At 40.1% G+C, this 27,012-nt stretch overlaps 1 protein-coding gene across 1 annotated transcript in view; it reads left to right on the top strand.

Annotated features, from left to right (window-relative positions):
- LOC131068204 (uncharacterized) overlaps window positions 1-25,316 on the top strand; it is a 128,633-nt gene extending 103,317 nt beyond the window's left edge. Inside the window, exons 4-7 of the mRNA XM_058003384.2 lie at window positions 16,934-16,980; window positions 20,100-20,262; window positions 24,287-24,362; window positions 24,449-25,316. Coding sequence (XP_057859367.2) covers window positions 16,934-16,980; window positions 20,100-20,262; window positions 24,287-24,362; window positions 24,449-24,491 — 329 coding nt within the window. The 3' untranslated portion in view covers window positions 24,492-25,316. The remainder of the gene's footprint in view (window positions 1-16,933; window positions 16,981-20,099; window positions 20,263-24,286; window positions 24,363-24,448) is intronic.
- The last annotated feature ends 1,696 nt before the right edge of the window (window positions 25,317-27,012 follow it).

Here is a 27,012-nt window from a genome sequence, read left to right as displayed (position 1 = left end):
GGATGGCAGAATCAGGCTCTGATACCAATTGTAATGTCCCCAACTCCGCAATCTGCGTCCTTTGCTGCTTTCCCTTGATGCTATCCCTTCGTATTCTCCCGTGTGTCTTCTTTCCTCTCGGCTTGCACTTTAAATACCGGCGGGGGGAAGTGTTTGAGCGGATGCCTCCAGGGGACGTGGCTGCTGCGGTGAGTGGTGGTGACTGTTGGAGTCACCGCTCCCTGCTCCAGCCGCACTAACTCTTGGCGCTTTAGTTAAAAGTCACCATCGTTTCATCTAATGCGTCTACTTAAGGTAATACGCCCCTTTTATGTTATGCGTTTAATAAAATTTGTTAGTAAATACTTTAGATTGTATGCGATAGAGTTCTAATAATATCGTATGGTGTTTAGGGTATTATTCCATAATAATTATAAAGTATTTCTTGGATGATTTATATTGTCTATTAATATCATATTTTTATGTTTATTTTATAATATGTTATATGATAAATATAATGTTATATTATGTATCAATATAATAATTTATATTGTATATCTATATTGCATGGTATGATAAATATAATATTATATTATATTATGTATCAATATATTATGATAAAGCTCATTTAACAGTTAACATTAATAATTAAAAAAGATGATCAATATATATTAAAAATAAAACAAGGAGTCATCACCAATTAGGTTACAATAATAATGGAGGGTGGAAAAAGTTTTATTACAAAATGTGGGATTATGACATCGTGACTCTTACAAATGTCAACCGATCCACTCGGTTCTATGATAACTAATCGGTGCCATCGTAAATGATAACAGATCAATATAAACACACCCGATAATGAATCGGTATGAAAGCAAACAAGCCCGATAACTAATAGCATTACATATGCTATCGGGTTAATACCCCAATAGTATATTAATGCCGATTCATAAATGAATCGACATTAATATGCTATCGGGTTACTAGCCCGATAGCATTTAGATCGACGCTTAACTATGTTAAGTAAGTCGTCGATCTAATCCATCTTTATCCAATGTCAATATCATAATCATGATCAATGTTACAGTCTGATAAACATATTCAGTTCGGAAAGCATAAATCAGATAATCTAATAGCATAGATGAGTAAACCAAAACAGAATAGAGGAGATTAACGGGTTAGGAAAGTCTTATCTTGCAGAAGCTACTAATGCATTGACATAGTCAACCAAATTGCTGCATACTAGAATGGTATACTACATCTTGTGGTATCAAACAAGGTCGCCATCTTGTGATAACCTTTAGACAAGGAAATTGTATTGTCCTGTTTTATCAACACTTGTATATTTCATTTTGTTTGTTCTAAACAACAAAACCTTTGTTAATATATTTGTTGCTCCTCTGACCATAATCGATGCATCATGAACTTGGTTGCTATTATATATCAGATATCATGTAATCATTGTCATATATCATAGGCTTATTCACTGCTCCTTATTCACATCATTCAATAAGATAATACAAGGATCTTTCTCACAACATAACTGTTTGCTTGTTTGGTTTTACGGATTGGATGGGGACATCACATGTTGCGGCCCCACCTCAACTACCACCGCATCAAATAAAGTTAATAGCTCTTGTGCTGATTTTTCTCTTAGAAATGTAGTGCCAAGCTTTGATGCAACAAGGAAACTGATGAGAGTATGGTTCCTCCCACTCGTCCACACATCTAACATTATCATGCAACTTTCTAGTCTACTCCTTGGGATAATCCGCAAGGATAGTGCTCAAATCCTTAACTACATATGTCAAACTGTTTATTTTCAAAATATTGCATGAGTGGGCTTTGAACCCATGATTTGCAACTGCTGTGACTTCCACCATAGACTGCTAGTGTGGATACCTTCCAATATGGAACAAAAAGCTAGAATAATACCAAAAATTAGCAATGGCCTTTTTGGCTTGCTAATGCAAAATCTTCTTCCACCTCATACTCTCTGAAGTTTTCTATGTTCAAGGTGCAGTACATGGTGCAAAGAAGGCCTTAATGTTCTCCCTTTCTGTTAGGTCTTTATGATCTGGAAGAACAGATTTTTTTTTCTATCTAATGCAATCTGTTGTGATTGCTGATCAACTTCGGCCTCAAAAGAAGTTGACCCAATTCTTCCACCCATCCTTGCCTTCTTTGCTCTATTGTCTGAAAGGGCTTCAAGAACTTGTTTTTCCTGGCGGGTGATATCATGAGGGAATTTAATGCAAGCATTCACATCATTGCTTTACTCCTTTGCTAGATGCCATTTGAAATGAGAAATCCCTCCATTGCACATAAGGATGTGTTGACGTGTCTGAAATCGCATTGCTGCAAACTCCATATGGCCAACGCAGAATAGAATAACCAGCTGAGTATCCTATCCTCTCTTGAGATAAGGAAGTCCCTAATGCTATTTTGTTTTTGTGTTTGATCAAAGGGGACGACCTCAAGGTTTCTTTTGTCAGGTCTTGACTGCAGGATTTTTCAGTGGCTTGATGTGTTTATGCTGGAAACACAAGGGGGATTTACGTTGAATGGGTAATTTATAGATAAGTTCCCTGGATAGAGAGAGAGAGAGACATGAAATGTAAATTCTAACTAAGATAGCAAATTCAGTCAAGCAGACAGACACCTCCAAGAAACTAGATTAAACATCACCAGCTACTTAAGCACAATGTTTGCATAAATCCAGTGCAATCTTCAAAGGAGAAACAAGATTTTCATGTTATCAAGTACAGTATTAGAACTTTTACATTCATAGTATGTGTTTGATAACCGAACTAAGCATGAAAGGTCCAGATTAACCATGCAGAAAGAAAGGCAACTAGCCGTTCCATAATGGTGTGGACTGCAAGGATTCTATCAGATGCTTGCTTGTAAATGCTATGCAAAAGAAATAAACATAACTAAAAGATTTCTAAATCAAGTGAAGAAGGAGACCATGCACTCACAAGGAAACTTGAAAATAGTCTTAATTCTTTGCATTAATTCCTGTAAATTTCGCCAGCTTTTGCAACAATCCAAGAACTTCTTACAAAAAAGAGGGAAAACCAGTCCCTTAAATAGACTCCAAAAAGAATGAATGGCCTAGATTTAATCTAAACAAGTGGCCCAGATTCATCCATAAAGCATGGCTGCCCATACCCATAAATGGGATGCAAATATCAACAACCACCCCAAAATGGGCAAAACTACCCAAAAAGGGATAATTACAACAATTTGAAATAATCCCAAAAGGTGCATCAATAAAGTTTTACATTTGTTGACCAAAAGTCAAATGTCACTTTTTGGGGCAAAAGTGCACTTTTAAGATTTAGAGGGGAAAAAGCACTTTTGAGAAATTACTTTCTCTATTTCAGTCTCACACTCCTTTTCTAGAAATTGATCTTCGCCATGCAAGTATTCCCACCATAAATCACGACCTGCTGCCTGTTCCTTGCAAACGTATTCCTGGAACCTAATACATAACTGGAAGAGCAGACTGAATGGAGGCATGGGAGGATGGCGAATTTTGTATTGCATGCCTTTGAGATACTGGTCCACGTGCTTTAAACCGTCCTTCCAGCTGGAGCGATTACGCTCAAAGCATAATATGTCTGAATGGAACTGACCAGCAAAACTCAAGTCTTTAGTGGAATAGGTAATCCTATCCGTTCCCAATCTTTCTTCCCAGTCCGGCTGGATTGCATTATCGGACAAGTCGTTTATCCATCCCGAAACCATTGATTGGAGGATGGTTTTACCTAGTTCTTGCATGTTTCCCAGAATCACTTCACATGCATCACTCTCCTTGTCAATAATTTCTTTGGTGTTGTTCTTCATGGTGATAGTCTAGTACCATTCCTTAAGAACACTGATGCTATGAGGATCTAGGATGGCGGACAATGTAGGAATTTGCGCGTGTCCAAAAAAAAGCTCTCATGAGGGGAAGGGTAGTGGCTGCCACCTCGTACATGTGAAGGGATTCCCTCTTTACCTCTAATAACTTGACTAGAGTGAGCTCTCGATGGAGGGCCATTTCTTTTACTTCCTTAAGGATTCGCTAGCCCCTTTTCTTGATGTCTTGTATCCATTCCCTGACGGCCTTTGCGGTGTCCCATACTCCTTCAAATTATGTTGTGGTCCTTTGCGCCAATGCCGTCGGGGGAATATGGGATTTGGAGGCATTGTGTAGTGGCCTTAGGAGTTGATCGATGTATCCCTCGGCTTGCTCAGCACGAGCCCGATACATGTCGTTTTCAGTTGTTATCTCTTCGAGCTGCCTGAGTATATTCTGCATTGAATCCTTAAATTCTTCTTTTTCTTGCTCTTTAGTGGTTCGTTCGATGGGGACAGTTGTGATGCTATAATTTGCCAGTGTAATCTGATCTGCTGGCTTGTCTACAGGCGGGGTGGCAATGGGGAGAGTGCGGTTCCTTTGCTCGTCTTTGATCACTCTGGAATATGCCTTGGGCTTTTTCTTCCCCTTAGCTTTTGCTTGGTCCATGCGCGAGAAGATATCCTCTAGATCAATAGGTGGTTTGGTGGCGGCTTTACGCTGGGCTCTGGCAATCAACCATTCTTGAGGCACTGTTTGGGCTGATAATAAGGTTAAGTCTACATTATGTTCTCTGATGTTCTCAGTCGACTCACCACAGATTCGCAGCTGCTCTGCTACCGGAGGAGTGAAAGAGGTGTGAAGCTCTTTGCTTGCAGCTGAATTCTCCCCTATTTTGCTGAACAACTGCCTGACATCTTCATGTGATGGTTGTTCTTCAGCTCTTTCGAGCTTATGAGTCTCATCTATCCTTTGCTCTCCTTCGACGGTGGAGTCATCTTTGGCTGTATTGTGGAGCAGCAACTCGTGACGGTTCTATTGAGTAGGTTCATGCACTTTGACCCCCTGGGTGGATGGAATCTCTCCTTCCTCTATTTGGTTGCCTAGTTCGGTCAATTCGAGGGCTCTTAGTTCAGTGTCTAGCACATCGGGCGCAGGAGGATCGTTGGCTTCAAATGCATCGATGTCGCTCTGGGAAGGCGGAGCAGGTATACAATCCAATTCTACTACATCATCGGACGAACTGGGGTCTTTTGAAGATGAAGTGACCTCTGGTCTCTTTATAGGAATCTTTTCCCTTCTTGTTCTTTTGGACGTCCGAGTCCCTCTGCAAGCTTTAGCCTTCTTTCTTTTCACTGGTTTCTGAGTTTCTTCCTGGGGTGCACTAGACGTTCCTTCATCTTCTGAAGACTGAGAATCGAGGCTGCCCATTAAGTGGTAAGTGAACTAGACTCCCTCATGGATTAGCCTTTCGATTTGCTGATGTAACCATTGATCTGTGTACCTTGTTGGGGCTGCCATGACTGCCTCAAAATCAGTGATTGGGTTCGAGGACCAATCGACGCCTGGCAAGAGATGCCTTACTGCTTCAAATTCCTGGACCTGGAGGCAATTCCCTGAATTTGTGAGCTGATGTGGGACCCGACGGTATTCAAAGAGTCGCATTTGGTGCACACTTAGTTTAGAATAATCCCGCCTCTTGACCTCGTAGTCATCAGAGCAATTCTTCCAATAGTCTTCAACTGATTCCTTTGCTCTATACCGCCTACCATAGGCTCTTTTCGCCAGATTATCATGATCGAAATATTTTCTTGGAAAATGGTCCTGTAGGCCATAAGAGGCCAACTCTGCAAGGGACTCCTCTGCTAGGGTAGGGGTCTTCAAGTGGACATCATGGTTGCCTATGATCATGGGGAATGTGAATCCAGCCTGCTTGCTTTCTCGGAGTAAGATGCCGGCCGGGTGTGACTGCCTTGCAACCTCCATAAGAATTACTTTGTCGGTTGGGTACCGTGGGAGTCGGAGAGGGGCACCATCAAAGCCAGCTATTCAGATGTAGGAGAACCTTGGGAATTGAATGAACCAGGCTCCATACCTCTGTACTAGAGTAGTAGCTTGCTCTGAGAGCCTTATGTATAATCCTCCCTGCATTAGCCTGACCAGGCGCATTGTGAAGGCGTCATTGAGGCGCTCATACTGGCCAACTACATAAGCTGGGTTGCTCTTTTCCCTTTGAGCTATATCTTGGTAGTGCAGTTGCGGGTAACAATCATAGACCTTCACCTGACCAGGCCCATTCCCGATTTCACCTTTCATTATCAATCCTGGCAGTGGCTGGTTCTTAGCGAACATATAGACCAAATAAGAGGTCATGGTGAAGTATTTCTTTGTTTCAAGCTTTATCAGCTAGGTGTGAATGTTGTCGCTTATGATCTGGGCCTAGTCGAATTTAGACTTCCCAGCGAAGACTTGCTCTGTGAAATAGAACATCCACTCTTCAAAGTAGTTGGATTTAGGGAGTCCCATAACTCGGTTGAGTAATGTGACCATATCCCCATGTTCATTATGAAAATCACTCCTGGGGGTCTTTTTCACAATTCTGGCGCTTGAAGGCCTTTTCTCCTTGTACCACTCTTCGTTGATCAGTGCTTTGCATCGGGTTGGATTCATATCATATGCCCCTTGTGCTTCATCTATGGTTGTAGCTGTGGGATTGTTTGGAAAGGGGATGTCAAATGCATCGCCAATGGCTTCGGGAGTGAAGTTGGCGATGGTCATGTTCTCGAGGAGCACCAATCTGGAATTTGGCTCATAATGCCGGGCAACCTCTACCACTAGCTCATAGTTCTGTACTACTGGAGGAAATCCTGCCGCTTGGGTGATGCCACTTTCCACCATTTGTCTAGGCTTGCCATATGCGTTAGGTGAGAAGACCCGATTCCTGAAGTCTTGAATGTCAATATGGCCAAGGTCGGTATCACTGACATTGTCCCAGACGCTCTGCACTTTTGACTCCCTCAATCCTCCCCTCTGATATTGATACTTCATCCTTTCTACCTTGCGTGGGATATCTGATTTGGATGCTTGCGATGTCTCGGCTGTAGCGGGCATTTTTGATGATTCTACCGCCGATTTAGGCATTTATCTTGCATAGTCGGACGCAGATTACGAGGTGATACAAAAGATGTAAGGCAGGTTAGATAGAAAATATTCCAGCATGCTAGGGTTAATTTAAAATTTAGATTGGACATGGAGCGACATTTCTAGCTAAAAGGGCGTAATCAATTTGAACCACAACATTCATGAAGATTTTTGATTGCAAATTTATACTTAATGCTTTCTGGACTTTGAATTAATTTTCAACAGAGACAAAGCATGAAAAGTTCTCCTAAGTTTGAAAATGCAATTTCTGGTTAAACCTTAGGAGTGAATTCTAAATTTTGATTACTTTGAACAACGTTTTACAAGCGAAAGAGATGCAGATTTCAAAAATTCAAGCATTTTGATCAAATTCCACGCATTTGTCTATTCGATTTATAAGTATTTCAGATGTTCATACGAGACAAAGTGTACTTACTCGATGAGAGTGGATGGCGAGAGATTGCCTGACTTTGCTGCGTGAAGACGAATGGACGATTCTGCAAAGTTTTGAATTCCAACGGTTATCTCTTTGATTTAAATTTTTTTTTTTTTTTGGTTATTGGACGAAGGAGAATTTATCATTTTAAATGGTTTTACCTTGGGTAATTGGCAATCTGAATTTGAATGCCTTGGAATAGATTATACAACGTTTTACCTTGAATTACCTTGGATTGCGCGAAATGAGCCTCCTTTGCCTTACAAAATCGGACGTGGTCTCCTTTATGTGAAAAGCGACATCGTGGAGGGGGGGGTTTATCAGATTTGAATGGCGTTTATCATCTTACTTTCGGACCTTGGAGAGTTTTGGAGGCCCCTTGAAATTTGAATTTTGCCTTTACCCAGCCCGCATGAACCTCAGAGCTTCAACGTCCCTTGCGAGCTTGGAGATTTCCAACCCTTTGGCGAATTTCGGAGGTCCTGGGGTTTTCGAACTGGAGACCTTTGGAGCACTTAGCATGCTTCGCGAATTTTCAAAACTTCGGACCTAAACGCCTATATTTGCATGCTATCGCCCCTTCGAACTTCGGAGCTTTAACACCTTCTATGATTTGGAGAGTTCGCGATTTTTTAACCTGCTGTAGCGTTGGGCATTTTGAAGTGTATTTCGTCATTTTGAGACAAACTTCGGAGTTCTCAGCGTCTTGCATTTATCGAAATTTCGGACCTAGGGAATGTTTTTGCAAATCTCGGGGCTATCGGATGTTTTCGCTAATTTCATCGCCTTTCACTTTCGGCTCCAGGGTTTGATTTTTAGGATTTAATGTGAATTTCGGACCAAAAGACGTATTATGCAAAATTGATGCTCTTTGAAATTTCGGAGCAAGGGTCCGAATTTGGGGTTATAAAGCGAACTTCGGACCTCAACGCGTTTTTTGCAACTTTCGACGCTTTTCATACTTTTCATATTTCGCCTTGTTGCTGGGAATAATCATTATGTTATGTTGTTATATTATGTTTATGTTGTCGTCGGTAATAATGAGTTACGGCGGTCAGTTAGTTAGCCAACGGGTAGGTAGTTGGAGTCGCGACGGTTGTGTCGCACCCCTTTGGGTATTATATATTGTGTACCTTTTCTTCGAAGTATGATCATGTTAGTCGTGTCAGATGTAATGTTATAAGCACTTATTGTACATGGACTGTGGAATTAATACAGAGGCTGGTTATTTAATATATTTCCATTATGTTCTGTGCATTTACTTTCTGCATTTAACCGTTTACCCGAGAGGGCAAACATTTGGTGCCGTTGCCTAGACGAACTCGGGAACGGAAGACACGGATGGCGCATGGACACAACGGGCCTACCTGTCGGTGAGATTTACCCAGAGGCCGATGACGCGCAAAGGGAACAATCGTTGTGGGACGGAGAGCGTGATGGAAAGAGGCGAAGGGGAAATTGAACCTTGTAATAATCTCGACACACTGGTGATATAAATATTGGCCGAAAGGCAAAATAAAAATAAAAATAATAAATTTTTTTTTGTGTACATGGCGTGTGTTTGCTGTGTATGGAAGTGACTTATGCCCAATAGACTAAATAAGGACAAAAATAAAAAGATACAGAGTGACGAATGGGAAGTGGCACAAACCGTGTTGAATCTCAGATAGCAGATAGAACGAAGGCGTAGGCTAAGGCAGCTTGCCGAGGGATGACCGGCCGAGGGGTTGCCTGAAGGGAACCCAGGAGGTGTCACGGAGGTTGCGGAGGTAGAGATAGATAGAGAGAATTACACTGTCGTAGGGTTGCCCAAAGGGAAAGGAGAAGGTGTCACGGAGGGTGCAGAGGCCGACAGAAATTTCTACGCGTCGCCAGATCATCGTAGGACACTCAGCCACGAAGAATTTTTAGAAGAAACAAGGTTACGGCGAAATCTAGTCGAGGAGACTCGGGATCAGTTTAGAAACTTATCCCTTACGCCACGGAGTGAAGATCACCAACGGGAAGCGAGAGTGGGCACGTGTGAGAGCGAAGGGGAGGGCAACCGTACGGGTGTAAGTGCCACACAGGACGGGCAAAACACCGTACCTCCAGTTGTCCACGCAGGACACACCACCAACGCCACCAGAGGAAGCAGCACAGGGCCATAGACACAGACACAACCGCCCCCAGGAAGATGACTAGGGATGGCGAGTAAACAAAAATTACCAAAGTTCACAGGGGACGACAAGGAAGACCCCTTACGGCACTGCCGTACATGTGAAACCATTTGGTCTGCCAACGGGGTGACAGACCAGAATGACTGGGTACAGTAGTTCCTAGCCACGTTACGTGGAGTTGCCATAGATTGGTACTCCGATATAGATAAGCAAAAAGTGGCAACGTGGGCCAACCTACAGAAGGAATTCACGGAGGAGTTTTGGTTGCTCCGTGATGACAATGAAATTGTAACGGAGATATACAGTACCAAACAAGGTACCAGGGAGACAGTACGGGCATACAGTCGGAGGCTAAAAGACCTCTTGGGTAAAATGGAAAGCCAACCCGCAGATGGATTGAAGAAACGATGGTTTGTTGAAGGGTTGAAATCCTCCCTACGGAGGAAGATGAAAATTGTACCCCCGACATCATATGACAACGCTTATAAAAGGGCGATGGACCTGGAGAGCGAACACAAAACATCAAAGAAGAAGAAAAGTAATAAATCTGCATCCGAGGACGATGACTCTTCACAGGAAAGTAGCAGCGACGATGAGGCTGGCAAATGGGTGCAAGCGCTATAGAAAGACATGGAGCGAATGAGAAAAGAATTCAAAATAATGAGAAGCACTGGTCAGAACGAAGGGGACATATGGTGCACTGAGTGCAAAGAGGAAGGGCACACAAAGGGTACTTGCCAAAAGAAGGCATTCTGCGAGATTTGCCAAGTGATGGGACACTCCACCAAGGAGTGCCCATACAACATGAAAACCTGAAGTATGCAAATGAACCAGGTGCTGTTCACGGAGCATGCCACAACATCCGCACCAGCAGGTACCGGCCAACATACTAACACAACGGCATCATCTGGAGGATATCGGGACAACAGACGTGGCAGCGGAAAGAATAGCAACAATAACAATAACGGAAGCCGTATCCAGTATGACGCCAAGGGTTGGCCAATTATCCAATGTAGGGCCTATAATCAGTGGGGGCACTTCGCCCGTGATTGCACGAAGGGAGCCGCCCCTCAGCACCTCTGCCGTTGGTGTGGGCCAGGCGACCATGAGGACGCAAATTGCCGGCAAGCAGGGGTTAATCTCTTCAACATTGAGAAGGCTGAGAAGACTGGTGAGAAAGAAGTACTGGCAATCACCCGCGCCCAGACGAAAAAAGCCACTTATCCCGACCCCTGTACGGAGGAGAGATTACGGGAGGCAAAGGCCAATATTGAACGTGAGATGACGACCGAACGACGGGACAACGAGGTGGCGAGTACATCATCCCGTACAGAAATGGAAAATAACATCATTGGGCAAATCTTGCAGATAGAGGTGCCGATAAAGGTAAAAGACCTTCTAGACTCTATGCCACAATTGAGGACTGCCATCCTTACCAATGTGCAAAGCACCGCATTGTCGAGTGCACGACAGGTAGGGGTTCCCGCCACCGCATTATCGAGTGCACCACAGTTAGGGGTTTCCGCCACCGCATCGTCGAGTGCACCACAGGTAGGGGTTCCCACCACCGCTTCGAAGAGTACACCATAGGTGGAGGTTTCCGTCAGCCCTTTGACTGACCCGATGTTACTAGCCTTGAGCAGTGGTAGACACCCAGCTGTGGTAGAAATGGGTATCCGTGGGACCATTCTGAAGGACACCATTGTAGACGGGGGATCTGGGGTGAATGTACTACCAGAAGAAACATGGAAGCGGTTGGGGAAGCCCAACCTGTGGCCACCCACATTCAACCTGGTGGGAGCGGACCAACACGACATTAAACCACTCGGCCTGTTGATGGCCTAGCAAGTGACAATTGGTACACAACCATTCTTGTTAGACTTCGTGGTTATTCCCTCGAAGAAGAAAGGCTATGACGCCATCCTGGGGAGAGTGTGGTTGATCAACGTGAGGGTAAACCACAACTGGAAGAAAAATACACTTTCCATGGAGAAGGGAGGGCGGAAATATACCATTGACCTACACACCCAAGATGTCGGCGAAGAGCTTGCCTCTTCCGACTCGGACTCAGAGGACTCTAATAAAGGGGAAGGGGGTCCCGATGAAAGCAAGGGTAAGAACACGATGGAGCCGAACAGTGAAGGGGTGCTCGAATTGGAGGGATGTTCTGAAGATGAGGTATGCTCACTTAACGGGCTCTTCCACTGGCAAATGGAGGATTACGAAATGTTCCAAAGCTACAGGCTCGAAGTAGAGGAACCAGAGCAACCAACAGAGGTGTACCTGCCGGAATACAAAGAATATTGGAAGGGAGACGCCCCAAACCCTGGCGACGTAGATAATCCGAAGAGTGTTGGCAACGATTGGAACCCTGTGTGGAAGACCGCAGTCTTCAAAATCTTTATTATTCTTCTTCTTCTTATGTACGGGAAGGAGACTGTGGTCCCTATAGAATTTGTGTTTCCAGGTCTTCGGATGGACATTGAAAATAGATTGGCCACCAACGGGTACAAATTGAAACCCTACCACGCAAAGCGCGCAGGGGACCCGAGAGGCCGGACGGACACCCGAGAGCCCGAAGGGGGACCCGAGAGGATCGAAGGGGGACCCGAGAGGATCGAAGGGGGACCCGAGAGGATGGAAGGGGACCCGAGAGGCCGGGCAGGCGACTCGAGAGGCACGGGACAAAAGCAGGAGACTTTTGGGCGAGGAAAACTGAGAAGGATGAAGGGCGATCCCAGAGACAGGGGACCCGAGCCGAAGACTCTCTAGACAACTTAAAAAAAACCAAAAAAAAAACCGTACGGTCGTACGAGACAGTTAGCTGTACGGCTGAAAAAAATTGTGAAAAAACCACCGTACGGGGCCGTACGATAGATGACCGTACGGCTGAAAAAAAGAAAAAAGAAAAAGAAAGACGTTAGGCCATCGGCTCCACCGAAGGTGGGACCACTGTGCGGTGGAACCATCGAAGGTGGTCACACCGGTGGGGACTACCGACGGTGGAACCATCGAAGGTGGTCACACCGGTGGGGACTACCGACGGTGGATGCCATCGTGCGGTGGTCAACCGCACACCCAGCATAAACCCTTGCACAGCAGCATACGCTGCACACAAAGCGGCACAAAGCCGCGCAGCCGCTCTGTCGTCATGGTTCGCTGTACGGTGGAGGGGTGTAGGCCGCACGATCGGAGGTGCCAGTGCTGTTGTTGACTGTACAGGGAGGTTGTATGGCCGGGGTGCCATCGGGGACATTATAGTGCCGAAAAGAAAAAGAAAAAAACAAAAAAAAAAAACGACGACGACCAGATTTAAAATGATTCGTTGGAGTTTGAAGCTAGGACACTGGAAATTCAAAGTGGAAAAGAAGGGTTTTTGGCATCTTAAAATATCATAGAAATGTTGTGCACCATGGACTTTCGTATGGTTCTGAGGGTTGCAAATTGGTGTTGGCGGCGGAGGCGCTGCCCCAGGACCCCGCGAGGGGCGCTGCCCCTCGACCGCATTGGGGCGCTGCCCTAGACCCCGCGAGGGGCAGCGCCCCTCGACCCTGCTGGGGGCGTTGCCCCCAGACCCCCAGTTTATTTTTGAGCTACAGAATAGCACGGGAAGTGTTGGGGTTGTCCGTACTGTGAGAAAGAAGCCTGCAGCTAAGCATTGGCGGGGAAGCCATAAGCCGTAGAGGGAGACGGATTTGGAGGTTGGGAACAAACAAAGTTTGAGGGAAGGCATTGCAGGTCCGCACAGTTGTATGACACCAGGGAGTTATTCAGTTCAGTTTTTAGCCTTTGGGTAGTGTGATGGAGGATTTGAGGTGTCTCCTAGCATTTGTGCCAGTGGATTGTGGCCACCTCCAGGCATGACTGGTACGCTTTGAGGAACTCAGAGTATGTCTCGGCTGGACGTGAGGTTGCCTTGGTGGATGCACAGAGGGCTCGGGAGGAGCTGACCACCAGGTTGGAGGCAATAGTCGCGTGAGACTTAGTTCAGCGTACCCAGGAGTTGGATGTCAGGAGAGCAGCACGGGTGGCTATCGAGGACAAATTGGCTAGGGAGATAGTATCATTTGAGTAGCAGTTGGTGGAAGCTGAGACTAAAAAACGTGTTTTGCAGACAAGTTTGGGTTAGGCACAGGAGGACTATGATGGCAAAGGAAGCAATATTGGTGAAATCCGCACTTGAGCATTGGATGGTAGCAGAAAAGGGTTTTCAGGCGAGGACGCAGCTAGTGTATAAGATCCGGGCCCGACTGGCATCAGTAGTTCCTGCCGTTCATCTCTATTTTGTAGTAAGTCGTCGGAGTCGACTTCTTTTCTTGGGGGGGATGATGTTGCCGGGAATAATCATTATGTTATGTTGTTATATTATGTTTATGTTGTCGTTGGTAATAATGAGTTACGGCGGTCAGTTAGTTAGCCGACGGGTAGGTAGTTGGAGTCGCGACGGTTGTGTCGCACCCCTTCGGGTATTATATATTGTGTACCTTTTCTTCGAAGTATGATCATGTTAGTCATGTCAGATGTAATGTTATAAGCACTTATTGTACATGGACTGTGGAATTAATACAGAGGCTGGTTATTTAATATATTTCCATTATGTTCTGTGCATTTACTTTCTGCATTTAATCGTTTACTCGAGAGGGCAAACACGCCCCAGGGTCCGAAAATGAGGACTTTAAGTGATTTCGGACCTTTTAACATTTTTGGCAAATTTTAAAAGGAACTTCGGACCTAAACGCGTTTTTTCAAACTCAATAGACTTTCCCATTTATCCCTCAGGGTCCGAAAATGGATGCTTAAGGCAAATTTCGGACCTTGACCATCCTTTTGCAAACTTCGGAGCTCTCGACATCTTTTGCGATTTGTCATTATTTTGAAATTTCGGAGCTAGGGTCCGAAAATGGGCGTCTAGAACAAATTTCGGACCTGGAGGAGCTTTTTGCAATTTTCGCCTTATTTCACATTCTCCAGTTTTCGTTCCAAGGTCCGAATTTGAGCATTTCAAGTGAATTTCGGACCAAGTAATAGATTTTGAATTTTGAAATTTTCGCCCTAGGGTCTGAAATTCGGCCCCCTGGGCGATTTTAGCAACCTTTTAAACCTTGTGAAATTTTAACTTTTGGCCTCTGGGTCTGAAATTCAGTCCATAAGGCGATTTTGGGAACTTAAGCAAAATTTCAGACTCCAGACCAATTTTCGCCAGGTCTACAAACTTGGATTTCGGAGGCTTCAGAATTTCAAGGCATTTGGGCAGGTTTCGCAGCCTTGGCATTTTAGTTAGGAAATTCGATCCTTCATCAGCAGGTGAAAATCATCCTTTACTCCAATCCCACAAACATCGCGGAGACAAACCTTACGCAATCTACTTCATAGCTCTTCGTGCGAAAAAAAACAGCGACTTTGGTCCTCGTGCGACCTTTAGACATACTGCTCTTGCTTGGCGGGCCTCGCCAATTTCCATCACCTTACGCCTATCCAAGGCGATTTTCAAAATTTCGAACAAACTCTCGGCATTCGTGCCCGAGGGCTAGACTAGCCGGATGGATTCATCGGCTCATTTCCTTGACATCATCACTTTACGAACCAGTCGCAGACTCGCTCGAAAAGACGCGAGACACTCTACGCGAAACTCAGCAGGGCAAAGACAAAAGGCTCAAAACAGGAAGGGGGACCCTGTCGGCGACAGGGAGCGTGTGCAACGCACAACAGGATGCAAAAAATTGCACTTAGTAATTTTTTTGCATATTTTATTTGAAAATGAATACAGCAATAAGAAAACAAATTAATAACATTTAAAATTTAAAAAATCCTTACTTAGATTTCAAATATTAGTGCGTTGATTTCGAAGGTGGTTTCAATCTACATCCAAATTATCAGAATATCTATTGATCTATACGGACTCAATCAAGGTGACTTCTTAGAATGGATTGTTTAAGTGATGAACTCCCTTGCATTACAGGAAGATTTCACAAAGAATTGCTTGCTTTGAGACTTTTTTTCTTTGTTGCTTTACTATTGGGCTTTCTACCATCTTATTACCAAACATTGGTTGGTTGAAATATGGTAGGTTAGTTTTGAAATGGAAACCAAAATGCAGGAACAGTATTTCATTTTCACAACTTGCAGTTCAGAACACTAGAAGATATAAAGTACTAGTAACATGTAGGTTTGCAACATACAATCATATGCTCACGTATGCATACAACATACATCTATGATCTATCTGTAAATACATGCTCATGGAGAAGCTACAGTGGAAATCTATTTATATCATTATTTTTGAAAGATGAGCACATAGTGGGTCATTTTCTCTCTCTGCATAGACCCAAGGATGGAGAGAATGTGGAGACAGTTGATAGTGAGTGAGTCTATAAATTCCTCCATGAGAACTATTGCAAACAACATAAAAACAGTGTCTTGTTTTTATTTTCTTAAAATGGTAAAAGAAAAAGACAATCAAAAGTACTTATTATGGGTTTACCGTTTATGTAATGTTGAATTTAGAAATCCATAGTTTGATACATTTGACAACAAATGTGAAGTTTCATCATTATCAAGAGAGGTGTGTAACATTGATCAATATGGTACTGTTTCTTCTCCTGCTGTCTTCGCTGCGGGTTATTACACTACTCTATATGCAATGAGCTCTGTCTCTATAGGTTATGGATATGGATTCACCTATCAGACTAGAGATGATCCAACTCAAAATTGGTGAACTGGATCTGGATCTGCTGGCATGCATGGTTCTTGATAGTTAAATATTGATTTAAATTGACATTACAAAAAGAGATAAATGTTTGCATCTGTTTTGATACGTTCAGACATGTGTAGACATGGATGTCTCTGTTTGTTTGTGCAGGCACAGGGGATTTAACAAATTGATACATTTCACTACTAGACATCCTTTTACTGAATTGAACCATCTCTCCATTTGTGATTGTTTAGACTTGAAATATGCTTCCCAAGAAATTTATTTACAAGATTATCTGCAGTATGACTTGTTCATATATTAATCAGTAGCTAATGCCATTTTAAACTATTTATAGCTCACTTCTTGTTTATGTTTGCTTAATGTAAACAGAAAACTTGAGCGTACAACATGTCTCAAATAGAAATGAGTATTTGTAAATCCGTTTAAATGAATTTGGTAAACATAGATCATTGTCAATATTTCTTACCTTCACCATGTTTTCTCTTTAAAATGGTAGATGTGGTGAGATTATAATTTGTTGTAACTAGTTTGGAATTGGTTTATTTTCTTATAACTATGCTATCTGTGATTTCTTTTTGCATTAGAAGTTTCCTAAAGATTTGTTATACTGGCTGGGATTCTCCTTTATTTTTATTTTCATTTTTGTGCACCTGGAACAGCGGAAGGACACCTATCCCAGATGTCGGTCATTATGGCTTCAGAAAAGGTACATTAAACTCCATATTGTACTGCTTATTGATAAATCCCAATCTGTGCTTTTGTTAAAAATATTGCAATTTGTGAGTTTTCTCCAAGTGGTAATGTGTGTGTTTTTTCTATCATTGGTAAAAATTGTATGTAAGTTTGCAATGAGAATGCTTGTAGTGATATATATATGCATCCAAGTTCTCATCTACTCATCTATTGATCCTCTGATCTAATTTTGTTAAGTGATAGAACACACCATGGTAAAATCCTTCTTATGCAGAAGTATAAAACTTTCAAAGTTGACATTAATATCTTGAAGTTAATTTCATGCCACAGAAGAACTTTGGTATGCCTATTACCACTTATGAGTTTGTATTTTTAAACTCATCAAACATAAATTTGAAATAAAAGTTTCCACTACAAATAAGCTATAAAAGTTGACATTAAGCTCTCCTCTCCATATATTCTGCTGCTGTATCAAGATAAAGGTTGAAAAAACTTGTAAGAGATCCCAAATCAAAATATGACCACTTCCAAAAAAATAAATTTCTTCTTACTTTAGGTTGGAATTTTGATTTTTATTATTATCGCCAAGGCCAAAAAGTAATATAATTCAATGGAGGTGGCCAAGGGCGGCAAGAAGGGTGCACTGATGGATTAGAGTGCTAATGTGAATGTTGGGTACAAGAATAGCAAGGCAGGATTTGAGAGTGTGGGAAGGTTTAGGTAGAATTTTTTTGGTTTGCTTTGTTTCTGCTGAATCAATTCTAGGGATAGATGGCTAAGGTATTTTCGTTGGCATTAGAGGTGGTGGTTTGGAAGGTTAGGCATTGAGTATGGTAAGGGGTTGTGAGGAACCAGATAATGATAGAGCAACAAAGCAAAGACAAGACAAGATTAAAGTTATGAGTGATCAGTGATTCTGACCAAGAAAAATGTAAAGCCAATTGAATGTTGTATACTTCTGGATTAAACCATGTGAGTTTTTTTTTTTAATAAAATAAAAAAATCTTGCAATTTAATCCAGAACATAAGGCCAAGTGAATGTTGTATGCTTCTGGATTAAACAGTGTCATTTGTTAAAAAAAAAACACAAAACAAAAAATCTCATAGTTTAATCCAGAAGCATACAACATTCACTAATAAGAACGGGGAAATATTATGTCTCTGATAAGGCCAGTTGAAGCATTGTGGAAAGATATGATGCAGATGTCCAAAGAGTTTATCTTGTTTAAATCTTTAAAGAAGAATGAAGAAGAAAAAGAAAGAAGTTTAGTGTTCAACTCACAAGACAGAAGGTCATAATGATTTAATCTAGGAATGCATTTCTTGTATATGTCAGTGGTGGACATTCACTGAAAGAATGCCCTTCGAATTGAGATGGAAATAATCACTTTGACCCGAGGTAAGACTGTACAGGGAGCTATCAATTAAGCCTATAAGAATTGAATGTATGAAGTTAACAAGCAGCACCAAAATCAACATGCTGTCTGAAACAGGATGTTGTATTATCTTAGTGGCAGGAGATTTAGGTATGGTCTCATTTAAGGGTTAAATTCTGTAAATTTGGGAGTTCTGAAAAATGTCCAGTTCCAAAAAGAAAATTAAAAAATAAATCTATACTCTTTCAAAGTGTTGTCCTGAATTTGCCCTGAACTTGCCTTTTTTAATTACACTTTTATATTTTTATGGAGTTTATTCTCTTACGTAATTATAATAAAGAAGTTCTGTTCTGGATCTGAATGATTCTGTTCATCTCAAAAACATTCTGACAGGACTGAATCCAGACCAGGGTTGTGTGGATTTGGTAAATATGGTAGAAAGTGCAATTAGTGGGCTTACTTTATTTGTAAATCCCATTCTCAAGGGTATCATTGGATTTTGTCTTTGTTTATTATTTGTATCCATATTTGGATCTGCTCAATTGAGCATTTGCCTTCGGTGTCAAATAGGTTGCATAGTTCAAACTCAAAGGATAAATCAGAGATAGCACCACACATTGCATATTTCCCAAGTCATAATCGGAAACAGCAATCATCCTTCATTGTTATAGGTGATTGGAGAAGAATATTAGTATATTGTTATTGCCATATCAGAGACAACATTTTATAGCATTATTGCTATCATCAAGAAGGAGTCTTGTAGCATATATCCCACATTGACACATCAGGAAGAGCAGAGATCTCTCTATACTTCTGCAGATTGGAACATCCAGACCTTGCACAATTCCTCAAGTCATATCAGACGCAGCAGCGATCTACCATCCAATCCACATTATTATTTGCAGATTATACATATTACTTATATTATCAGATACTTCAGAATTGATCCATTATCATTCTATAAGTATTTGTTATCAGCATTATCAATATTTCATAAGGATATAGAGTTTTTTTTATAAGAAGAAGTCTCTTGCAATTGATTTACAAGTCAATTGTTCCCTTCTTCCTGAGTTCTAATATAAGGGGACATTGCATCTCTGGTACTAGAGATGTGCCTCCATCTCCTAGACGCATCTCATGGGGTGGGAGATGGGTCTCCAGGGTACCATGTTCAGCACATATCAAATCTATATTAAGTTGGATTTGTGCTAATCTTGCCCCCACTTTTAGATGAGCATGTTGCATGGTCATGCTAATGATGTGTACATTTATGTTCTTATTCTTGTTATTTCTGTCTATTGAGTGTGTGCTGTTGGAATGATAAATTGATTGGGAGCAATCTATGAGTTAGAGGTTAAATAGCCATGAATCTTGTGTATCAATGGCTTGATATATCTGATTTCCAAGGATCCAGGCTACAACCAAAGTTTACTAGACTTGGTCTTTGATTTTCTTCCTTTTAAAAAATGCATCATTTTTTCGGTTGAATTCTTAATCTGTATTAGAATGTAAAGTTGTCTTTCTGTCTGTTTTTCTTAATCATAACTAATGAAAGTGGTACATGACAATGCAAAGAAGGAAATATTAGAAGCATGGGGAAGCCATGTCAAGTACTAACTAGATTTTGTTTTCACTCTTTACTGCAAATGAATTATGTAGGCTGATAGAGATTTATTTTTTCAAAAAAATCTGTATTTCTCATGTTATAATGGAATTGAAATTGATGAGTCGTGTGTGATTCTTCCTATCTTGAAAGGAGAAAACAGAACAACTTCAGAAACAGCTTGAAACATATGGTTTTTCAAACAAGAAAAGAGGACGGAAGGTGGCTTCATCTCAATCTATTTATCCCCCAATGAGGGATACATCACTTCAAAGTGAAATTGATGCAACACCATTGCAGACACAAACCCCCCCTGGTGAGTTTTTTTGGACAAATTAGAAGTACAATAATTTTTCATGGTCCTGAATACAATGGCAGTCTTCCTACTTGTGAATTTGAAGTGTGAATCAATTTCTGTTTTGGAAAATGGGTGTTCAGAAATTTGGAATTTTTTTTTTTGGGAAAAAATAAATTTACATCTCTAAAAGTGTCCAAATATTTCAGCTGGTCCTTGAAGGACATTTATATTTCATCTAAGCTGCTGGATCAGAATCGGGTTATGGTATGGATTTGTCTGTATGGTATGCTGGTATGGGACATTTTTATGAGGAGCTGGGTATATTCTAGGTGTGTGCGTACAAAAAAAGGAAAAAGAAATCATATATAAATTTGTAGCCTACAAAAGGAATTAGGTTCAGAATACCACATATCATGCATGTGCTAAATAATAAAATTACCATAAATATTACAAATTTCAAATACACTTTACAAAATTCGTAAACTCGAATGTTTTGATAAATATTCATTATTCTTAAATATTATGAATAAACAAACATTTATTTATTTATCAAAATAAAATAAAATTTTGGAATTCAAAACAAAAAACTTAAAAAAAAAAATCAAACAAAAGTAAAACTAAAAAAGACAAAGCAAAAAGAAGAATGAAATAAAATATTCAGTGCCTTTCTAATGGAATTTAAAACTGAAAGCCATAAAAAGAAAGGTTAGTGAAATAAATTATAACCCTAAGTTTGATTTCATAAGGTTAATTAAATAAATAATAAGTTAATAACCCTAAGTTTGATTTTACTGGATGTTAGAGGGTCCTGATTGGGGGTTTGAGCTTTGTTATTATTTGCTAACTGGTTATTGCTGTGATTTTGATTGCTAATTCTCTTTGCAGTAACTTGTTCCCTGTTTGTTGTTGTTGAGAACTTGAGAGTTGTTAGACGCACAAAATGCCTGTTTATTATCGCAGCACATGTTTGCTATTGTTGTCAATCATTAAACACACAAAATGCACAATGTACTGGTTCTTTAGTGTTTGGGAATGGTTGTTAAGGGTTTTGTCAGTTAAAAAGCAAAAAACATTGCCTTAGAAAATTTTTCTGATGTTGAAATTCATCTGGAATTGGTTTGGAACCACCATATCCACCATGGAATCATTGGGTATGCCTTGCATTGGTTTCACACAATTCCAACCACTCAAATTTGAACCTTCACGATTTTGTCATGTCCACTTTTCAAAATTAAAATACTTTGAAGACCTGTGGCCTATTTCTTTATTTCCTGTAGGTTAAGGGATAAAGTTAGGGAAACAATTTAATAATAATATTTAAGTTGGTTCAGTAACTTTATTTCAGAACATTGTAAAAGAAAAAAATATTATTATTGTTTTAATAAAGTGGTCATCTAAATGGGACACTATAGGCCTTATGTAATATTTTATTAAAAAGTGTTTATAAACACTTTTGGTGGGAATTTTTAGAGGGACAAAAATTCAAATGAAAGGGACTAAAATGAAGTTATAAAAGGAAGAGAAATGTTTAAAGGAAATCATCCATTGTTTAATGAAATCAAACCCTTTTTCAGAGATTGAAAACTTGTGTTCATCTTCTCATCCAAGGATGAAAACCCTTGGAGTGTAGGAATTTGGAGGATGAAGACCCTCTTGGTTTTCAATCTGGATTGGACAACAAAAATCCTTTTGTCTTTTGGAGGTAGTTTCATTTGGGAGTAGCATTTGTGCTGAAAGTTCCCAATTCATTTCTAGTTTCAGTTTGCTACAATGCCACCACTACAGTGCTGCTACAATACTGCTACAGTACCCTGTCATTCTGAGGAGTATTTAGAACAACAGTTTGCATTAGTGATCATTTGTACCAGCCAGTCTATTCTGCCCTGACCATTGCTATTATGGTCCTGTGAGTTGGAACTTGCTGTTACTTGTTTATCTATGTAATTTTGAATTACAAATGGATAATGGTTGGCTGTATGCAGCTATTTGCATCAGTATCTAGTTAATATCAGTTTTCTGTTTTGTACGTGAGTTGCCCATTGCAATATTAATATCAACTGTTATGCAATAAGTTTGATCATTGATATTAATATTAACATGTTAGTGGTTAGTATTGCAATATTTCCTTGGTATTGACTAGGAAGGAAATACAGTAAAAATTAGAGTTTATAAAAAATATCAGAAAGGGACATTACAGATTCTAGCTTTATTATTAGTTTTTCCATCTGAATAATTGTTGAGATTTTCTGCATGTCAAAGGAACCGTTTGAGAAAAGCAACTTGGTTTTTCTTTTGTATTTTCCTGAATTATGTTTCTATTTTAAGAATCATCATCATTTCTAAACAACTTGTTATTTTAAAGTTGCTAGCTTTCATTGTGGAAATAAAAGATGGTTTTATGGTCTCTTCCAGCTCCCTTGTAGACTCTCTATCTCTTCAATATCCTTTTGTTTGTGTATGTTTCTCTTGTTTATTCCCTGGCTTCATCTAACAGTCTAACTTGTGAATAAACAATTATGGAGCACTTCATCTTGGTTGTTACCAACCTCCTGCAGATGAAGCACTGACAGTTTGAAACTAATGAACCTCACATGGTACCTTCCCCAAAATTAGCTTCATCTACACCTATAATCATCAACCTGTATGAGCAATTAAAATGAAAAGAAGAACACTCAATTTTATTCTGTTATGAATATTTTTATAGAATGTGTAGATAGGCTCTATGCTGAGAGTTAGAGGTAAGTACACAACTTTCTAAGTAATGCAATTTATTAACTGTCTAGTGATTCTCAGTAGGAATGCGGCAGTTATGCTCAAACAAGGTTAACAACTGACTCTTCTCAGAATAAATTTCCTCCGCTCTCAAATTCTTTAATCCTCGTGTTATATCAATAGCCTTTCATAAATTTATTCGTGTTAGCCAAATTCAGTCATGTACTTGTTCTTTGGTTAATCTCTGCTATCTGGAAGTTTTGGATAAGCACACTTTTGATGTATAGACTGCAGATCTAAGAAAAGGTTCAGGGGGAATGACCAACTTCCTCATCACTTAAGAACATTTTAGGATATGCATTACTGACACGATCGTTGTATTCAGTTTTCTTAGTATAAACATGCCTGGGATGGGACTGCTAGATTTTGTATCTAAAGTCTGGTTTCATTTGCTTTTTGGATTTTTAAAGATTGTTATCTTGGAGTTTCTAGTATAAAATATAAGACAATTCATTAATTCATATTAATCCCAAATAAAAAGAACGAAATTTCTCACAGGTTTCTCCACTAACAAGTACAAAAGACATTTGATAAAAAGCCATTCTTTGATTTACGCAATGTCTTTAAATGAAACACCATTCTTCTCTTTTACTTGGAACAGTTGAAGCAAAAACTCATATTACAGATGGTTGCGCACATTTAGAGTTTAATTAATTTTGTTCATATTTGGCATAGTTCAAAAGCGGCATCTTAATTTTAGTCAGAGAAATGATTCTTCAATCTTTTTCGTGGCATTAAAAAAATATCTTAATTCATTTGAGTTGTATACATACCTCTATTTTATACTTTTCTGTTTAAGGATTTATATTGGAGAGGAAACTGATTAACGATATTGGAATATAGACATAATCTTAGGAGTTTTGATTGTGACTTGACTTTCGCATGTTTCATTGAAATAAGTAATCACATATTTGCATAGAACTCTTAGATTTTTTGGTCTTATAATTCTTCACTTCTGGTGAAAGACTTCGATTGTTTGCTCAGAGGTAACATCATATTTTTCTATCGTTTTGAACATCTAGATGTCTGACTTTGAACTCTAATGTTGAATATTTTATAAATTTGCTACTTCATAATTTTTGGTAAATAAGAGATTTATTTTTCACAGATTTGTATTTTTTAGAAATCTCCAGTCATGAAATTCAGCCTCAGAACATTGGAAATTTTGGAGTAGAACTTTTAGTTTACAAGTGAATTTTTTAAAGATGTAACTTCACTCATCTACTTCATTTCCTGGTATCACATTTAGATTTCTTTGTTTGAGTTACAGAAACTTCACAACCTCTTGTTTTGGGTAAGCCACCAACTGTTAAAAGTAAAGCTCGTGCAGCTCCAGCATCACGTAGGTAAGAGTTATTCTCATTTGAAATCTTGTGGGATTTGCTGAAACTGATTCTTTTTCACAATATTCACTTTTGTTGCACTTGTGTAGGGCAAAGCAAAGAGGTGTCCATTTAGCAGATAATGATGACTAGCTAAGCAAAGGAGATTTGGCTATAGCTTGTATTGAGCCAATGTTCAAGTGTAGGCATCAGTTAATTCTGTAATTGTTGCTTCCATAAATAAAATTAGATTCATAGAATAATTGAGAAAACTATTTCTGAATTTTAGAACAAAAGAAAGAAATTATTATATTAATCACAAATGACTAAAGCAGGTCAATAGGACTGTGAATTATCTTCAGTCTAAGATACCGGATTCTTCTGTTTTAGCCCGGATCCTGGTACTGGTACTGTTTGGGTATGGGTACTGTTCGGGTACGGCTTGGGTGCGTTTTGGGTTCTTCTTGGGTGCCTAGGTTCTCTGTGGGTCCTTTTGTGAAGAATCCACAGAGAACCCATGCACCGAGGAAGTACCAAGGGCTGTACCCAGGCATATTTTCATAAATTAAAATCTCAATTTCACTCGCAACTTTGTGACGGCCTTTTTTACCAAAATATGCGAGCAAGCAGGCAATTAAATATCATTTCAGTTGCATTTGTGAGCTATACCTATTAAAACAGGCTTAGTAAACTTTATATCAGCATTACTGAGACTAATTTCAGTTGATTTACATTATGCATATGTAGCGGCTGTTTGCTTATGTATTGTGAAATCACTTTCCTTGTGTTGTTAATGATTTGGCATTTTGTCAAATGTTTGAAAAATGAAATTGAACCAACTTCTGCACTTGACACAGCTAGAGGTAGTGGCATTCCAATTGATTGTGGTTCAAATGAAATTGAACCAACTTTTGATATTGACCTTGATGCTTTTGATAAAGAACGTCGATATTAAAATAGATTTATAATTTGAATTTTCATTGTGTAATGACATTTTGAGACTTGAGTAATTTCATTTTTGCAAATTATGAATGAGGTATCAAAATATTATTCTATTTTTCGATATTTATTGGCATATATATATATATATATATATATATATAGAGTTATCCGGGGACGCATCCCCGACCTGAAAACCCCCGTCCCCGTCTCGGGGACGTTTCGGGGACTTGGGGACGGCCAGGGGATGTTTCCCCCCGTCCCCAAATTGCCCTATATTTTTAGGGGACGTCCCCGAAACGGGGGGGACGTCCGTACGTCCCGGGGACCGCTGGGGACGGCTGGGACGTCCCCAATCCGTCCCGGGGACGGCTAGACGTCCCCCTTATCTAAGGCCATTAATAAATATTAAAAAACTAAAAAAAGTTGTATTTTCAATTTTTTTTTAAATTTTTCTAATATAGGCCCCTTATTAATTCAAATTGTTAGTAAAAATAAAAAAATTAAAAGATAACATTAATTTAATTCATAATTTTGACAATGAAACTATATGGCAGCAGTGTAGCCTTTGGGCATTTTGACACAAAGATTAGAAAATCGCCCAAAAATCGCCAAACTCGGCGAGTTAATAGAAAAATAACACTCAACACCTTTATGAAAGAATAAGTTTTTTTGGCCTCGCGGGGCGCTGCCCCTCGACCCCGCCCTGTATCGCGACAGGGAGCGCGCAAGGGGCGCTGCCCCTTGACCCCGCAAGGGGCGATGCCCCTTGACCCCACCTTGGGGGTGCTGCCCCCAAACCCCCGTTGAAAAATATGGGGGGAAACCGCGTCGATAGAAGTAGGGAAAATTTAACCTCTTTGTTTTGACATTTTGTATGTTATTTCTTTAATATCTATTATGATATGCATATTGACAATGTGAATGAATTGAAATTCTGATTTATGAATGCATAATTGCATATTGTCTATTGAGTATTAACAATGTTGTATGTTCAGAATTTACATTCTAAAATGTCTTCAACTTTTCATAGTATCATACACATGCCATTTCCATGTTTTATTGTTTTCATATGAATATAATGTATGTATGCATGCTTTATCCATGTTTTCATATGAACATTTAGAATTTTGAAAATTTCCTATATATTTTAAATATTTCCTATATTTTAATAGCCGTCCCCTTTGCCGTCCCCCGCCGTCCCCAAATTTGGCAAAAAAATTTGCCGTCCCGGAAACGCGTCCCGCCGTCCCCTGCCGTCCCCGTCCCGGAAACTCGGGGTAACTTTGTATATATATATATGGACGTACCTATACTCGTACCCAAAGGAAAAAAAATTGCTGTACTCACATCCGTATTCGTTCCTGTACCTGAATTGGTAACTTAGCTTTCAGTTACATTAGAAACTTGGTAGGGCTCTAGGTTTCTAGGATCTAAAGCTGTTTGGACTTGGAGAAACCATGCAGTCTCCTCAGAAATTTGGTATGTCCAGAAACATGTTCATGACTGAATTTATTGTTGTCTTGGTATTGTAGTGCAGAATGCGAAAACCAAGGTGTATCAGTAAGTTGTAGATCATAATTATAGAAAATGATTGGAAACTTCTCAAAGCAAGCTGTGAAATCATTATCTAGTATCCCAATTTTAGTAGCTTGTAAATATGTGGGGCAGTTTTCCAATCTTCCTTAGCACCATTTATGAATTTCATTTGATTTGTCACTTCAATTGCACAAGT

Source organism: Cryptomeria japonica, chromosome 1, assembly GCF_030272615.1.
Source record: "Cryptomeria japonica chromosome 1, Sugi_1.0, whole genome shotgun sequence".
Classification (NCBI taxonomy): domain Eukaryota; kingdom Viridiplantae; phylum Streptophyta; class Pinopsida; order Cupressales; family Cupressaceae; genus Cryptomeria; species Cryptomeria japonica.
This window is presented reverse-complemented; position numbering and strand designations above follow the sequence as displayed.